General features: G+C 46.3%; 2 protein-coding genes across 3 annotated transcripts; one reads left to right on the top strand and one right to left on the bottom strand.

The window, feature by feature from the left end:
* Window positions 1–1,121: 1,121 nt before the first annotated feature.
* EMC8 (ER membrane protein complex subunit 8) lies at window positions 1,122–12,225 on the bottom strand. Its single transcript, XM_053271278.1, has 5 exons — window positions 11,759–12,225; window positions 6,393–6,469; window positions 5,631–5,700; window positions 3,800–3,894; window positions 1,122–3,374 (listed from the first exon to the last, which is right to left on the bottom strand). Exons 1-5 carry the CDS (start codon window positions 12,008–12,010, stop codon window positions 3,215–3,217), a joined length of 654 nt encoding a protein of 217 aa, XP_053127253.1. The 5' UTR covers window positions 12,011–12,225; the 3' UTR covers window positions 1,122–3,214.
* Window positions 12,226–12,511: 286 nt separating this feature from the next.
* Window positions 12,512–16,950, top strand: LOC128334436 (cytochrome c oxidase subunit 4 isoform 1, mitochondrial). Of its 2 annotated transcripts, none has more exons than XM_053271280.1 (5): window positions 12,512–12,662; window positions 13,975–14,054; window positions 14,600–14,764; window positions 15,128–15,259; window positions 16,682–16,950. In XM_053271280.1, exons 2-5 carry the CDS (start codon window positions 13,976–13,978, stop codon window positions 16,816–16,818), a joined length of 513 nt encoding a protein of 170 aa, XP_053127255.1. In that variant the 5' UTR covers window positions 12,512–12,662; window position 13,975; the 3' UTR covers window positions 16,819–16,950. The 2 variants fall into 2 exon arrangements, with proteins under 2 accessions (XP_053127255.1, XP_053127254.1); XM_053271279.1 differs by lacking the exon at window positions 12,512–12,662 and adding an exon at window positions 12,721–12,833.
* The last annotated feature ends 1,376 nt before the right edge of the window (window positions 16,951–18,326 follow it).

Raw genomic sequence — 18,326 nt, 5'->3', positions numbered from 1 at the left:
TTTTTTCTCCAAGCAGTGAAGCTGTACAAACACCAGCCAGTGGGATCTACACTAATACCTGGATGTTTTTGACGGAGTATGCACAGCTTGTTATCCAACACATATCCCGGCAACCATGACTGCAGCCTGCCAGGTATTGGATAACAGTTTCTGCTGCTCCAAGCAGGCAGCAGAAGAGGGGGAATCGTAGAGGGTTTTTTTTTTGGTAGCAATTCACCAGTTATGCATACTTGCTGCTGGGTCTATCAATTCAGCACTGACCCTCCCACGCAGAGAGCCATTAAGTTGAAGACTGGTTTAAAGACCAAGCACAGCAGGTTCTTTCCCTGCTGCGTGAGCCTGACTTTGCAATTTGTATGGAACAGGCAGGCATATGGGCAAGTTCTGGTTCAGCTGCCAGTTTGGCCACTCCACTTACGCTTTAGGTGGGCTATACATTTTTCAGAAACAAGGAGTTTTAAGAGCCCTGTTGGATCACACCAGCAGCATCCGGATTCCCAGGGGGGCAATTGGATGCTTCTGGGAAGCAGGGCAAGGCACCAATCCTCTCCCACTGTTGCTCCCCAGCAACTGGTATTCAGAGATACACTGCCTCTAAACATAGAGGCTCCTTCTAGCCATCATGGCGAAGAGCCTTTGATAGTCCTATCCTCCTTCATGAACTTGCCTAGCTCCTCTTTAAACCCATCTATGCCCGAGGCCAGAACATCTTGTGGCAGCAAATTCAAAGGTTAATTCTGCGTGCTTTTGTCTGCCCTGAATCTCCTGCCTATCAATGTTACTGGGCGACCACAAGTTCTGTTAGGAGAGAGGAAGGAAAACTCGAATGCATGATTTCATGAACTTCAACCAGTCTCCCCAAAGTCTTTTTTTCCTAAGCAAACGTGTACGTTATTCATTTATACTTTAAAAGCCCAAAATCATTTTAGAAACAGGAGTAAAACTGGTAAAGGCACTTGTGGGTCTTTCTTTACTGTTAAAGAGTGTTAGCTACGGATAACAAGTCCGAACTCCCGTCATCAGATCCAGGGGGACCCCATGCTATGCAATCAGATGTTCAAGTCAACTCCAAGAACGGCTGCCTACTTGTTGAGAGTCACAAGTCAACTTACAAAACTAGGCTTGTTTCATCCATTTTATTTCCAAGGTAATGTGGAGGGGGCAGGGGAAGCAAGCAACAGCAGGTGGTCAGCTAAACATTTTCCTTCCAACCGAAAATCCTCAAGACATTACTGCTTAAGATGCAGGATGTGTTATGAATAAAGGTTAGGCTAACACAGGGTCCAGAGGAGTAGAAAAGAAAGCAAAAACAAAACAAAGCGTTGTACAAAACAACCAGGAGAAGCCGCGAGGCCCCCTCTCCATCAAGAGGCCCACTTTGCATATGAAGAAACAAACACTACAGTGACACACGCAAGCAGTACTAACAGTACTAACGTTTAGACTCCTTTGTACGACAAGATCATTACAGTACAACCCTATTCTGAATGGACGGGATTGAGTCCGGGCAGAGTGTAATGCTTTAAACCCAGTTTTAAGAAGGCTGCAAGAGACAATGGCTTAGACCCTACTTTGCTTTTGTGTGAATGGAAGGCACTTCCATATGGGGGGGGGAGGTGGGGGGAGGAGGGAAGAGACTCTTCTTGCCAATTCCTCTTCCCGCCACAGCCAGCCCCCTTGTGCTGCTGGCCGTTCTGTTCCAGAAGGCCCTGCCACCTTTCGAGGCTGATTTTGCAGAGGGAAGGAGGCAGTGTTCCCTCGAACAGGGATTCCCTTGACTCCAACTCCCAGAATCCCCAGCTGCAAAGACTTTTGCTTGGGGATTCTGGGAGTTGTAGTCCACAACATCTGGGGATCCCTGTTCGAGGGAACACTGGAAGAGGGAGACAGAAAAGCCCTGTCTTGGAGACTGGATTCCATCAGCAGGACACGGTTTAGGATCCAAGCCTTGGCGCGCTTGCAGCCAGGAGTGCTTCCCGCAGGAGACCAACGCCTTTGCTGATGTATAGCTCTAACGGCTTCACTGCAGCTTAGACAGGAGTTGTGTCCGTTGTGTTCGGTTTCTCAGGAGGAACCCTTGGACAAGCCTGCTCTTCTTTTACACGCCCAGGCTCCCACCCAATGGCTGGCAAACCATGGTTCTGCCATTATGAGCCAGGGCAGGCATGCACCTCAGGCTCACACGGTCCCCACCTGCCTCCATGTGCAAGGGGAAATCAAGACATTTGGCTCCAGGTTTGTAGCACGATCCCCAAGCCCTGGCTTGATCCTAGCCTGTGCAAACCACAGAGCATGTGAGCTTGAGGCTAGAGCGACTTACGTGTGTAACTACGTCTATATGCATCCAATTAAGTCACACAGTTCAGGAACTCCAGACCCGCAGCTGCAACCCCTCTTACCACACAGGTGCGCATTTGTACAACCATCAAGCATGGAAGAAGTTACGAGACATTTCTAACCTCAGGGTTTCGAGAAGCACACGGACAAAAACTCCAGACTGAACCTGCAACTCTCTCTTACGGCTGGCCTTGGCTTCACTGGCCATTCCGTTCATGCTTCAAATCCACGGAGCAGACAAACCAGTAAAGATGAAGCCTGGTGCATCACTTTTGAGTTTGACGGGCAGAGGAAAAAAGCAACAACCGGTGGTGTTCCCAGAACTGGGGAACTTCGCAGCATCTGGGGACATATTGCTTGTCAACCTATTCTTTTGTTCCTGTGCAGCACGTTATGGCAACAAGTGAGTGGTATTTAATCTCCAGCAATTAGCGCTTAGAATGACAGCCATCAACCCAATCACAATTTTTCATTTACAGCTGAAGATTAGATTTGTTAAAAATAAAATTAGTGATTACGCTCTTCCAAGAGATTTCATAAATCTTTTAAAAATTACTCTCTAAAGGTTATAAAAGATGAGTCAAAACTTTTTAATAGGAATAGTTTGGACAAGTGGATCTGGCCTGAGGGTGACAGCAACAGATTAGGACAAGGAGGAGCAAGTCCAGGGAAGAAGTGGTCACCTGCATCCCAAGGATTCTCATTAAAAAGATTTGACTGCATATATGGATACCTCCTTTCCCAAGTGATGCATCCCCTCATGGGCTTTCCACACAAAGGAACCACGGGTAATCTATGTACATTCAGAAACTATCCCCCCAACGTTTCCTCTTCAGCACAGTGGAAATGCCAGTAAGTCAAGTCAGTGGATGCCCTCCTAACACAGGTGCAGGACGGCTTTGTTAATCTCTGGGTTTGTCCAATCGTTCCGGATGTCGTCCAAGTGATTATCAAAATCCACTAGTGTTTCATAGGACCGGCTGTCCATGAGCGAGGCGGATATTCTCTGGGCTTCTGACCAGTCCTCACAGTAATCACTAAGAAGTGGAAAAGATAAACAGCTCTCAAGAGGAACCCATAAACCAACCTGAAAGCCTACTCGAGTGAGAGCAAACGGAAATCTATAAGCAGTGTGAAAAATGGTTGCGGCATGCAGAGGCTCAGCTAAACCTAAACCAGATTTTAAAGTGCTTCAGCTGAAATGCCTTGAGGAAGGCTGGGAATTTCAGCAGCACAGGTCAGATAGTTCCACTAGAACGACCTTTGTACAAGTGTAATTCTCACAGTTGTTTGAGAAAAGGCATGGACATGAAACCAGCTTACATAGCACAGAGAGGTCCCACATTTTTAGAAAGCACCCAAGGGGGTGGGAAACTCTTCGACGCTGCACTGTCACTGTTTGAACCTAACAAGATGCTGGCTTGTCTGTGAAGCTGTGAGGGACCACTCCAAGAATACTCACAAGTGTGGGTCTCTGCATCTCCATTTGTTTTCGTGATGCTCGTATACGTGAAGCGTCGGTTCTATGCACTCCATTGTAAATTTGGTATTATCCACCTGACAGAGAACAGAAAGCAAAGGACAGGTTTTCCCCAGATCAAGCCTGCACATAACTGGAAGGTGCTAACATGGCAGCATGGTCTTGACCTTGTTCTACAATGACATGGACATCTCGCTAGGGAGAGGATTGCACTGTGTGCTTTTGAAAGGGCTCTTGTCTGGAGGTGGCACTGGAACAACTGTACAAGAGGGCAGTTCGCACAACCGTGAACTGGGTAGGAGACGAGTCTTACCCAGCTTCGGGAGCTGGACACCCTCCCGTTTTGCAACTGTGCTGGATAAAAACAAGGCCGGAGGTGGGGAGCTTGATCGTCTCAAGTCCCAGCTGAGTAGGATGATGTTCTTACCTACCTTGCTCAGAAGCTGGAGATAAAATCTGGGTAGGGAGCAAGATTCCCTCTAACAGAGATTCCCAGATGTTGTTGACTACGACTCCCAGAATCCCCAGCTGCAACGGCTTTTGCTTGGGGATTCTGGGAGATGTAGTCCACAACATCTGGGAATCCCTGTTAAAGGGAACACTGGTAGGGAGTGCTTGGCCTACCCAGCTGGGGCTTGCCAGATGGCCAAACTCCCTTGCCTCCCACCTCATAAGAACAGCCTTGCTGGATCAGGCCCAAGGAAGCCCCTCTAGTCCAGCCTCCTGTTTCCCACAGTGGCCCACAGATGCCCCTGAGAAGCCCACAGGCAAGAGGTGAGGGCATGCCCCCTCTCCTGCCACTGTTCTCCGGCCAGAGGTGACATCGTGCCTCTGAGGCTAGAGATGGCCTATAGCTACCAAAATGAATGAACAGCTTTATTACGATCATAGATCAGACATGAACACAACAAATTACAGGACATTCAGATAAGAAATCTATCATACAATACACCAACCAAGTACACATTTTATGGTAAGATCTGAACGGTAGAAATTAATTGCTGGCGGACCTTAACAGCGGCTGTGCAAAATTAAGCAGCCTTGCATGTAAAAGACAATTTCTTGTCTGCAAGGAGAAGTGCGATGTAAAATTCATCAGTTTGGCCAGGGTAATCTAATAGCAAGGGAATAATAAGATTACATCAACTTTCATAATAAAAGGAACAATATAGCAACACGTGGCGGACAGATTCAACCTCAACTGAACCAAACTGTCAGATCGGACTGTCCAGGGGAATTCTCAGAAATTCTCCATAAAAAACTGCCAATGAATATTGCCACCAGACTAGTTGCCATGGATAGACCTGTCCTCCATGAATTAGTTTAAGCCCCTTTTAAAGCTGTCCAAGCTAGTGGCCATCACCACATCCCATGGCAGAGATTTTTATTGTTTTTATCTCACACACAATTGCAAAACGGGAGCACACTCAGCTCCTGAAACTCCTAGTCAGTTTATGGTCTTTTGAACTGTCCTGTTATGTGCAGCAACGCCAGTTCACTACAAACGAGTTGAAAATGGTCCCAAGAATCTAGCCCAACTGGAAAGTCTGAGAAACTACAAATAACACCAGTACAGAGTCCATTTAGAGGCAAGTTTTTCAGACCCTGTCCTTTCAAAGAACCCTTTTCACACTGACATGTCTGCAGAGCAAAACAACATGAAGGTCAGCCACGCAAACCTCTTGCACTGCAGAGGATTCTGGAACACGTTCTAGGGCGGGAGAATGACAGGAGATCTTTTTTTAAAAAACGAGATGTGGCTGTAATAAAAACATTCAATGGAAGAAAAAAGGAAACAAAACTGGTTAGATACCATGATGAGTGCTGGGTCATTGAAACCTTCTGCAATCCTGGAGGCAACCTTTTCAGCGATGTGGTTTGGACTACAAAAGATAGATAAGTTAATGGTGTTGCATTTTAAGAACCACCAAGTTGAGGTATGAAAATACACAATCTAGTAAACAAGACCATGGTATGAACAAGAAAGCATCAACTGAACTCAAAAGAAAAAATGGCCCTAGCATTCAGCACAGACTCGAGGGGAGATGTTTCTGTGTCATTAAAAGCTAAAACAGGCTTCATGTTAACTGTATGAAGTGGCCACCACCCACTTCCTATTCTGTTCTTTTCATACATACAACCTGTTTTAAACGTCTGTAACGAAGACACGGATGAGATTGAAAAAACGGAACAGAGACTCCATTCTAATGCACACTAAACAAAGCTTAAACAAAAGGGTGGTTTGTTCATCCATCTTTTTCAAAGATGAAAGACAAGGGACCAGACAGCTTCATTGGAGCAGGGAATGGAAAAGCTTAGGGGCCACCCTTGAGAAGGCCCTGTCCCACACTCCCACCAATCTAGCCTCAGGTGGGGCACAGGGCAGAGCCTTCCCCAGGTATCTCAATGGGGAGGCAGGATCACGTGAGCGCAAGCAATCCTTGAGATACTGCAGGCCCACACAGTTGAGGGCTTTAAGGCCATAACCAGCACTCTGAACAGGGCTCAGGGCAGATTGAAGAATTATGCCAATCTGTGAACAGATCCCAGCAGCAAGATGGCCGCAGCTACATACCTGGCATCCTTCAGACGCTCATTAGCTTGGTAGTATCCGGCTATTACGTAGCTGTTCTCTTTGCACCATGAATCAACCTGAAAGTGGAAATCATAAAACAGCCATAAGCATTCAAGAACCATCACTGCATGGGCTCACCCACTCTCGTGGGAACCACCACCAATGGACAATCTGATCCAAGCGACTGCTTGAGGCCCATTCCCTGGCTCAGGGCAAACATCTTTTCCACTGACAGCTGTTGCCAGGATATTGAGAAGCCTATTTGGGCCAGGGCCAGGGGAACTGAATCAGTGAACGAATGTAGCTTCAGTCTGCCAGGCGATCAGGAAAGAACTGCAAAAAAAATGCTTTATTGTTGTTGGTCATTTACACAGAGCTGCCTTTGAATTTGTGTTAAGTTCTGTACAGTCTTTGATTCTGACCTACAGAGAGAGAGCGGGAGGCAGGCACACTAGAGAAGGGGGTTCAAGCAGAAAGAGGAGGAGACCACAGAGGAACACATGAGGAAGTGGAGAGTTCCCCTTTCTCTTCCTCAGCAACTTTATGTGGGGCAAACATAAAGGGGCAAACTGAAAAGGGAGGGGTTTGACACAGTCAAGAAAGGAATATATGGTCACAAGGAAGGGAATCCCAAGTCCTCTCGCCCTGCCCCCTCCAGCCATTTCAGCACTGCAGAGCAGAAAGGGGACATACTTGCCCATGGACCCTTGGAGAGGGGAACAACACTAGCAACCACCCTCACTCAAAGCGACTCGTGTCCAAACCAACCAACACCTAGGGCTGTGGGGTTTAAAAGACCACCAACATCTCATGGTGCTCAGCTGAAGGCTGGGTGCACATCTCTGTTTTCCCCTCCTGCAGTCACTTTAATTAGTGAAGACATTTGCATAAAACTCAAATCATTTTATCCTAATGTATCTTCTAATCTGCCACAATTTGTGGCCCATAAAGCTCTGCTTAAATGTCTGGCGAGAATTAAAGGGACAAATTCATATGGGGTGTTAGGAGGCACAACTGATTTTAAACGGTGCATTGAACCCTGTTCACAGTTTGGCCCCATTTCAATGGCTTTGAATCTGCTACTCACAATAAGAGTATCAGATTAAGATAATCCGGTGCTTTATAGAGGTGGAAAAACCAAAGAGCAATTGTATTTTTCCCCTCTCAACTGTTATCTATCTATCTATATAAAGTGGATTCCAGAACATTTTGGATGCTGAACTCTGCAAAAAGACTTCAATCTCCTGGTTAGCAGAATAATTACAGCCCTGAATTAAACTGCCTAAAAGCAGAACAGAGCTACACCAATAATCTCGTCTAACAGAATGATATGGATTTATGTGTTTCATTAAATTGTCATTCTGTCATTGTTGTGCTTAAAGAGCCAACTGCTGCTGCAATCATAACCCCCATTTCAAGGGATTATAGATGCCATTTTAATTGCCAGCAAGTTGAGCTCTTGTAACTAAGAACTAAACGCCTGGATACAACATTCTTGTTCACAGTAAACGTTAAGTTGCGTGTCTGGAATTCTCGGTTTGCAAGACCGGCTCCTGCTCAACCAGGAGAAGGGGAAAGATTACTGTAGTTATATTATATTATGCAGCCCTTGTATGTAGTCTGGAAACTACAGCTGATTCAGAATGCAGCAGCCAGGTTGGTCTCTGGGTCATCTTGGAGAGACCATATTACTCTTGTGTTGAAAGAGCTACACTGGCTGCCAATAAGTTTCCGGGCAAAATACAAAGTGCTGGTTATAACCTATAAAGCTCTAAATGACTTAGGCCCCAAACCCATCTAATGCTGTTGCAAGCTGCAGAGTTTGGGGCTTTCAGCATCCTCCCCACTATGGTTTTGCTCTTCATCCAGCCTGAAGAAGAGTTCTGGAGAACTTGAAAGCTTGCTCATGATTTTGTGCCATTTGAGTTGTAGCTTCTGGATTTATTTATTTTTAATGGACCAAAGTGGTGATCTACCAGCTTGATGATCTTAGAAATTGACAAGGCCCATGCTAGTTCAATGAAAAGTTTAGCATATTCAAGTTTAAAAGTGTAGTACCTCCAGTGACTGTTGCTGGTGTCTATTTTATGTTTCTTTCTTTTTTATTCTGAGCCCTTGGGGGAAACGGGGCCATCTTATTTGTTTGTTATTTCTCTATGCAAACAGCTTTGAAAGCTTTTGTTGGAAAGTGCTATATAAATTATTGTTGTAGTAAACAAATGAACTGTTAAAAGGGCAGGGAACTTTCTTTTTAATGTATAGAAAGCAATTTTATATTGGTTATGTGCCCACATTATCTGCCACATGTAGAGGCACTAAACCTCCCCAAAGAGGCAACTTTGCTGTGGAAATAAAAAGTTTTTCATAGGATATTAGACCGGTTTTGCATATAGACAAGCTTTACAAGTCACTATAGTTAAGCGGGGAAGACATTAGCATCTCCTTCTTTGTACTTATTGGGTTTATTTTATTCACTTGTTATTTGTGGGCCATGAGCTCCTTGGGTAGGCTTGAGGGACAGACTAGCGTGGATTGGAGAATCCCTTCTCTCTTACTAACTTCAAACCCTCCCTCAAAATCCTCCTCTTCCATGAAGTCTATGGCACACACCCCTAGTCCTCATGCAACCATAACCAATCCTGACCACACATAACTTAAATGGATGTTCTCCCCCCACCCATCCCCCACACACCCATCTCGAGTCTATATTAACTTGCAGGCTCCTTGGGGCAAGCACTTGTCCCTGTGGTGCCATCAATGTGACATGTACATTGCTGGAACTATAGAATTCACCATAATAACCTTGCTTTCTGGCAAGGCCTTGCACGGTCTATTATTCTCAACTTTATGACCACTCTGCATTTCTTCTTAACAGTCCTAGTCACAGGTTATGTTCAGTGCATGCACGGTTTGTGTACTCGCATAAAGTTCTTCACACATTAGGTCCAAGGCACTACAGCAGTACACGTCCTATCTGCACCCTGTAGTTGAGGGGACCTGTGCCCAGAACGCAAGTAGTCATGAGGATGCATGGACATGTGTAGAGACCCCTGTACACATGTACAATGTAATGCCCAAATAGGAATAACACGATTCTGACTTCTCGTTCCCTCAATACTCCTCCATTTTCACAATAACCCAGAAGGATCAAAGGGTAGGTAAAGACCACTTTCTTGCACAGAACAGAGATTTCAGCGGTAGTTTACAAGTCTTTTTGGACAACTTTTCCTTTATCCACCAACTGCTTATACTTCAGGCTACAGGCCCTTCAGAGCTGGGCCAAGTGCTACTCTCTGCAGGTCTGGGCTGCACAATAATCAGGACACAGAGTTAAAGATCCATTTAATTTTCTGGTATTTTCTCTATCCATCAACATCTGAGCTGTCAGTATGACTGTCACTTAGCAATAGCAATAGCAATAGCACTTACATTTATATACCGCTCTATAGCCGGAGCTCTCTAAGCGGTTTACAATGATGTAGCATATTGCCCCCCAACATTCTGGGTACTCATTTTACCGACCTCGGAAGGATGGAAGGCTGAGTCAACCTGAGTCAACCTGAGTCAACTTAGAAAGCCACAAGGCAGCTCTGTTAAACACGTTCCATAAATATGGACACAAAAACCTTGGCCTCCAAAGCCATCTTGCACTATCTTTGATTAAGTCTTTCAAAGCTGCCATGGATTCTGATTCGCAAGCCGTACCCATTTATTAGTTGATTCACATCTGGCAGTTTCCAACTCAGCTTAAAATGGATGAATTCAATTTCTTCATAATTAGTCTGCATGAGGACTTCAGAAAGTCTACAAGTAATTGCAATTCCTTCAGCGGCAGTTATAAGACACAGCCTGATTTTGCAAAAACTTCCACTTGGAAAAAGTCAGGGCACAGAAGCTAAAAGAGGGTGGCTTGCACAGAATTGCTGGTGAGTTCCTGACCAAATTGGAGGCCTTCTCAGGTTGAAGTTTAGTCTTCCAACCATGACGCCACACCAGCTCCCTGGTGCAAGCACCTGCCTACAAAGAAGATAGACATAAAGCATCCCTGATATCTCTCTGCCCATGCAATGCAATCCTATGTATGCTCACCCAGAAGGCCATTCCACTGCATTCTACGTGGGATTATAACCTTAAAAGGCTGCACACCTTTAAGGGCACAAAAGGTTCGCCCAACAGAAGCCTTCTGTGTCTACTTCTCTTTTGCATAGATGCAGAGAATAAATTGTACCTGGGACCTTCAGCATGCACTGAGCTACAGCTCCACCCCAAACCATTTTGCATGCAAACCACCCAGAAATTTATATTTATAGATTAATAACTAAATGAAGATTTTTAAAACTAAATTAAAAGTTTAAAAAGACCCTTAAGACACACCTGTTTTCTCAGGCTTTTAATTATAGCTAATTTTAAACAGTTTAATTGTTTTCATTCTGTGAAAGTGTTTTAATTGTTTTTATCTTATTTTATATTGCAATTTGGATAATGTACAACCACCCACCCCACTAGCTATTTTAGGCAGTGTGGTGTAGTGGTTAAGAGTGCTGGACTAGGACTGGGGAGACCCAAGTTCAAATCCCCATTCAACCATGATACTAGCTGGGTGACTCTGGGCCAGTCACTTCTCTCTCAGCCTAACCTACTTCACAGGGGTTAGAAACTTAAGTATGTAGTACACTGCTCTGGGCTCCTTGGAGGAAAAGCAGGATATAAATGTAATAATAATAATAATAAAAATATGAAGCCACCTAATGACACAGCGGGGAAATGATTTGACTAACAAGCCAGAGGTTGCCAGTTCAGATCCCCGCTGGTATGTTTCCCAGACTATGGGAAACACCTATATCAGGCAGCAGCGCTATAGGAAGATGCTGAAAGGCACCATCTCATACTGCTCGGGAGGAAGCAATGGTCAGCCCCTCCTGTATTCTACCAAAGACAACCACAGGGCCCTGGGGGCACTAGGAGTTGACACCGACTCAACGGCACACTTTACCTTTATATAAATATGACAAACAGATAGATATAAATAAACAAGCAAAGAAGTAACTACATGAATGTTAGTTAACTAGCTAACCAGATATTATAAAGCCAAGGCTGCCTGTGTCTGAAGGCGAGGGCTCCCCACACCCCCGTCATAGCTGAGGCGACCGTGCGGGCCACCACAGGCCTCAGGGGCAGTGATGATCCCTCTAAGAGGAATTCCCCGATGTTATTGACTACAAACCCCATCATCCCCAGCTACCATGGACTTTGGCTGGGGATGAAGGGAGTCGTAGTCAGCAACATGTATGGGGAATCCCTGCTAGAGGGGACACTGCTCGGAGGTAGACTGCCCCCGGGGCGGGAGGCTCCATCGCTCGGCTCACCAGGGTGAGCGCCACCTCCAGCATGGGCGCCAGGGCGAGGGTGCCGTGGAAGAGCGGGATGCAGTCCACGAAGAGCGTGCGGGGAGGCGGCGAAGGAGGCGGCGGCCCTTCCCGGTCGCGGCCCCCGCCGCGGTGCTGGTGCTGCTGGGGCGGCGGGTGCTTCTCGGCCACCAGCAGCCCGTTGACGGCGCAGTGCGGGTACTTGGCGCCGTGCAGCACCATCTTGCAGTAGGCCTGCGTGCTCAGCCTCATCCTGGCCCGGCCTCACCGCAGCCGATGCCGCCTCATCTCCGGCCGGCCTCCCTCCGCCCCGCTCACCGCTCGTTTCCACCGGCTTCCCGTCAAGCAGCGCCGCCACGGCCGCCGCAAACGCAACACCAACGTCGCAAAAGCGTCGCGATTCGCGAAAAGGAGAGCAGCGAAGGTCTGTTCTAGGCTGGACTCTATGGAAACACCCCCACCCGCTTTTTTTGGCCGCGGCAGCCTCCTGGCTTGATATCCCGTCGTGCCCAGCGGCTATGTGGTCGTAGAGTTAGGAAGGAAAAAAAGCTAGAGTGGCAAACTCTTTAACTTCAGGGGAAACCAAAACCAACCGCGAAGTCCGTCCTGGTTATGATAAAGATGGGCATCATAGACTTTAAATTATATTTTGATACAATCACAAAGGGCTCACAGACAAACACAAAAAGAAAACTATCTACCTAAACATCTCCATAAAGGTCCCGCGCTGCTTATCTCTATGCAGTGCAGCTCCTTGGCCCCACCCTTCGTCTTAAAGGCACTTCCGTCCCGCTAGGTCCTTCCGCCGTCTGGCGTGCTTTGCGCTTCCGGTTCCGTTTTCTCCTGGCTCTTTTTCTGTCCTCAGTCCGTGGCTGTAGAGGACGCGAGTGGGTGAGGTCGCCAGGTGAGGGAGGCCGCAGTTGCCTAGGAGACGAGGCAGAGGGGGCGGGGGGGGGCAGCCCGTGGGCCCACCATGCATGCTTCAATGCAGGTGTGCCCCAGAGGAGACAGGGGAGCTTTGTTTTTACTCAGAAAGAAGTAGGCACCATACTTCTCCGAGGGGGTCTACTTCCAGGTAAGCGTAGCTAGGCTTGCAGCTCAGCCTTATGCATCTCTGCTTGCAGGTAAGGCAGGCTGCAATCCCCAGCACCGTTTGAGGTGGGGGTAAAGGAAGGCCTAGGTATTTCCTGGAACAGGTAGGGCTGCTAGCTAGCTCTGGTTGCAGCTGTTCCTGGAGACTCTTCCTCCTCCAGGCCGTCGAAGTTTCTAAGGTTGCTTCCAAGAGTTACCTGCAGATTGCTGCCAGTTAGACCGGGAACTCTGAAGTCTCAGGGGAGAGCTGGTCTTGTGGTAGCAAGTATGACTTGTCCCTTTAGTTAAGCAGGGTCTGCCCTGGTTGCATATGAATGGGAGACTAGAAGTGTGGGCACTGTAAGGTATTCCCCTTTTAGGGGATGGGGCTGCTCTGGGAGGAGCAGAAGGTTTCAAGTTCCCTCCCTGGCAGCATCTCCAAGATAGGGCTGAGAGAGATTCCTGCCTGCAACCTTGAAGAAGCTGCTGCCAGTCTGTGAAGACAATACTGAGCTAGATAGGCCAATGGTCTGACTCAGTATATGGCAGCTACTTATGTTCCTAAGTAATTCCTTTCTGATGTCTTTCACAACATTGGGCCATTAGAACTTGCATGCCTGCTTCCAAGAGTTATTTATTTATTTATAATCTTTATTTATGTTTTAACATTTATATCCCACTTTTCCTTCGAGGAGCTCAGAGCGCTGTACATGGTTATGTTTATCCTCACAACAATCCTGTGAGGTAGGTTAGGCCGAGAGATACATGACTGGCCCAAAGTCACTCCGTGAGTTTCATGGTTGAATGTGTATTTGAACTCAGGGTCCTCCCGGTCCTAGTCCAATACTCTAACCAGTACACTATGTTGGCTGGAGATTGATGCCAATTAGGATTGAGAACTCTGAAGCTATCCTTAGAGACTTTCTTAATATTTGCAACACCTGGCCACTAAAATCTTTAGAACTTATTTATTGCATTTTTAATACCATCTTCCTGGTAGTTTACAAATATTGAAAATAAACTAAAATGTTATGATTGCTTTAAAGAGTCCTCTGGAGATTGATGCCAGCTTAAGTTTGTGAGAAGTACACTGACTGGATTCATTGTGATTTCTCATGCCTAACAGTGTGACTATTCTCTTTCAGGATGTTGGCTTCAAGGGCACTTAGCTTTCTTGGCAAGCGGGCCATTTCCACTTCAGTCTGTGTGAGAGCCCATGGACATGGTAAGATGGCAACCTGATTGCCCTAAGATCATTTATCACCTGATTGAACGCATTTCAGTGTAAAGTATGTTTGGCTGAGTATAGTTTTGCATCTGTATTTCCTGCATCCTAATGTGGCCATTTGTTCCATTACAATGGCATAATGCTTCCAGATTTAACTACTATTTTTCTTGTGAGGCCTGCTCTTTCTTCTGGGTGAAGAACTATTACTACTATGAATAACTGCTTTTCAACAAAAGTGCTCAAAATGGTTTACAGAGGAAAACAAGATGGTTCTTTGTCCCAAAAAGGCTTGTGGCCCAAAAGAAAATATAAGGTAGACATCAGCAAAAGCCACTGGTGCAATGTAGCAGAATGACTTGCTTTCTCCTGGAAGCAAGGCCCTTGGTTTTACTAGGACTAATTCTTGGAATAAACTTCCAAGCGGGAATGCTGGCATTGCTTACCTCGCTAGACATTACATTTCTACTCTGCAACCTGGATTTGGCTAAAAAATTCCCAACATACTTGAATCTGTATGATACTATATTTTTCTTGTCCAACAGGTGTTGCAAAAACGGAAGATTTCAGTCTGGCGTCCTATGTTGACCGTCGGGATATTCCTTTGCCTGAAGTTGCTTATGCAAGAAGTCTGTCTTCTGAGCAGAAGGCCCTGAAGGAAAAAGAGAAGGCATCATGGAGTGCTCTTTCTCTTGATGAGAAGATTGAATGTACGTATTCATCTGGGGCTTATGCGGTGTATGAGAATGCAGAGGGGTAGGGAAAGGGGCTTAGATAAGCTAGTTTTAAACATATAAACCTTTGATCAGTTGCTGGCGAAGCCAGTATTCTCTCTAATTTTTTGATCTGTGTGCAGAATGAGTATTGTTCTGGGTGGCTGGATCAAAGCAGTGTGTGCACATGTGCATTCAGAGTGGAGCCTTCATGATTCAGCCTGAGTGGGATCTAAAATTAACTGAGCGGACATCAAAAAACGTGTGAGCACGCGCGCACACCTTAGAGGAGACATTGGGTGAAGCTATGTTTCCTGAGTGTCTCAGCCACTAGAAAAGGAAATTTTCCCCTTCTTCCAGTGTACCGTATCAAGTTCTGTGACACTTATGCTGAAATGAACAAGGGATCCAGTGAGTGGAAGACTGTTATTGGCGGAGCACTCTTCTTGATTGGCTTTACTGGCTTCATTGTCATTTGGCAAAAATTGTATGGTGAGTAGTTGGCAATCGGGGTCACTTTTAAGCGTTAAGCTTATTCACAAACTACCTCCAATGAGAAATGCATTTCTTTTGTTCCCGATCTGGCCCATTGGTCCTAAGGATCAGTAGGGGTGTGTGCTGAGTAATGTTGTTGGGAAATATAGATTACCCATTCAGGTGCGTTTGCACCAACACAGTTCCCTAGCTATTGTGTTTTTCCACTCTGCAGCTAGCAGAAAAGATGGTATTAAAGCAAAATTCCTTCAAGGCCACCTTAAAGAGCCAGGTATTGGAAGATATCGAATGGTGGGACCATAGAGGCCTTTTAGGGGAGGGTATTCCTAGAACATTGGTGTATAATCTGTGGGCATCGTAAATTACATCAGTGTGAAACCTGTGGGATGGGGCCATAGCTCAGTGCTAGAGCAATCTGCTTACAGGCAGAAGGTGCCAGTTTCTCTCCCTGGCAGCATCTCCAGATAAGGCTTGGAAGGACTCCTTCCTGAAATGCTGGATAAACCACTGCCAGTCAGTGTAGACAATCTTGAGCTAGATGGACCAATATGGTATAAGGCTCCCTCTCCTTATTCAGAGGCTTTAAGTCAGATAACAGTTGGAAGCTTGGGGTCTTTTTGTCCCTGAAGAACTCAGAGGTAGTGTTCTCGATAACATCTGATTCCTATATGTTGACTACAACTCCTATAATCCCCAGCCAAAGGCCACTGCTGAGGATGCTGGAGTTGTCAACAGAGAACATAGCTCACAATCTTGAACTTTGCAGCCTCCTCTACTCCATCCTTTGTGTAGGCATGGAGTTAATGAGGCTGTTCACGCAACCGAAAACTAGGTATTATTATTTTACGTTTTATATCCCGCTCTTCCTCCAAGGAGCCCAGAGCAGTGTACTACAAGTTTCTCCTCACAACAACCCTGTGAAGTAGGTTACGCTGAGAGAGAGAGAAGTGACTGGCCCAGAGTCACCGAGCAAGTCTCATGACTGAATGGGGATTTGAGCTCAGGTCTCCCCGGTCACTCTAGCCACTATACCATAGGTGTCCTACCCAGGTTTGGGAGCTGTAAGTGCTCCCAATTTCTGGTTGTGTGGGAACAAACTAGGTAGCTGGGAGGGAAACCTGATGGTGTGGAAAACAGGAATTGGGTAGGGTGGTGCTATCCTACTCAGCTCCTGCCTTCCATGCCATCTTTTTCCTCCTGCTACTCAGTTGTATGAACAGCCTTGCTGTCTGTACACTTGGGGTGCTGAGAGGGATTGTGAGCTGTGTTCTCTGTAACAGGGCCCCAGATGTTGACAACTCTAGCATCCTCAGCAGTGGCCTTTGGCTGGGGAGGGAGGGAGGTTGGATTGGGTGGGATACTTTCTGCTTGGCCACTCTGGCGTTTTCTGAGTTCTTGTGATGTGTTTGTCAACTGCAGTTTTTGGACCTGTCCCCCACACTTTTTCGGAGGAGTGGGTGGCCATGCAGACCAAAAGAACCCTGGATATGAGGATGAACCCGATCGAAGGCTTTGCAGCCAAGTGGGACTACGACAAGAATGAATGGAAAAAATAAAAGCACTCCAAGGTCCTGTTCTGGCTTGAATTCTGAAAATATTCCATTATCTCCATGGGACCTCACTGCTTCTGTGCGTTGTACAAAAGCACTCGGATAATCTTAATAAATGTCTGGTTTACTTGAAAGGTTCTCCATTTGTCCTAGAATGCTTTCAGTGCATAGACTGTGATGGCTAGTGAAACCTGCAAAGTTTAAACCCTGGCTCTGTAAGCTGACGTACAGAAATCCCACAGAGGGTAGAATGAGAAATGGGTCCAAGAAAGTGTAAATCCTATGTATTACTATTGTTGCTGTTTAGTGATTATTCACTATATGAAGCTGGCAGTTGACCCTAATAAAGATTGGGATTGAGATTGCAGCAAGCAGCTGATGCTGCAAAGGTATGTCTAAAGCAGGTTGCTTTAGAATACTATGGCCTCAAGCTGATACCTCATAAGAGCTGACTTGTTAGTGTTACAACTTGCCTCGAGGTAGTGTAGATTTAATAAGATTCTGTGAGTCTTTCTCCAGAAAAGCCAATAGGTGTGTTCTCACAATCCTTAATAGGGCAGAACAAATGTCATACCCAAGTTCAGGAGCTGTGCACACTCCTGGTTTTTTTGTTTTTTGTCTGCAAGAGGAAGTGATCGTGTGAGAGGCTTGTGCTGGGTAGGAAGGCTTTTCAACAGTAGACTACAGCTGCTGCATAGGACAGAGGCCTTGCATCCAGCACAAACTGCACACATCATCCATTCTCCCTCACAGCTCCAAACTTGGGCACAACATTTGTCCTATCTTCAGTGTTGTGTGAACTGCTTTAATACGTAACATTTTGCCACACTGTAATGTTGCCCAAGAAACATAACCTCCTCAATGACTGGTCAGCAGGAGCTGGGAACAGAGTGAGACACATGACAGTGGCATCTGAATACTCTTGTTTAACTTCTCCCAAAGAAGTACATGGCATGGGGGGGAAAGTAAAGTGCTTTTCTTAATGAAACTATTCCTGGAAGAGGAGGAAGTGGGGAAGGATTAACTGGGCGACGGCTTGCTATTCACTCTCCCCTTTCCACCTCCCCAACTTGACATGATGATGTCTCCTGATCTGAAGACTCAATTTGGCTTCAGATAAGACAAACCTTTTGGGTGGGTGGGTGGGGAGGAGATTGTCAGGTTGCACCCCTTTCTCCTCACCTGACTGACTGGCCAGCCAGTGCTCAGATTCAGCCCACCCCTCTTTCAGCCTGGCTCACAGTGAGGGAAATGTTGCTGGAGCAGAGTCAACCAGTCATGAGGAAAGGATGAGGTAGAGATGCTGCCTGACACTCTTCCCCCTTCCCTCTGAAAGCTGAGACAGGACTGAAAAGGTCTTCAGCTCAAGGATTTTAGGGATCCTTTTGAATCCTGCCCTCATTAGAAGGTAATGGGCTGGGATAAGAATACTGCGTAATGAATACAGGGATAAGGTCCGCTGGCCTAAAAAATGGCGCTCTCTGTGCTGTACACACCTGCCCCCATACTTGCTG

The sequence above is a fragment of the Hemicordylus capensis genome, chromosome 9 (genome assembly GCF_027244095.1).
Source record: "Hemicordylus capensis ecotype Gifberg chromosome 9, rHemCap1.1.pri, whole genome shotgun sequence".
NCBI lineage: Eukaryota > Metazoa > Chordata > Lepidosauria > Squamata > Cordylidae > Hemicordylus > Hemicordylus capensis.
Note: the sequence above shows the minus strand (reverse complement) of the source record. Positions and strands in the feature narration are given on the sequence as shown.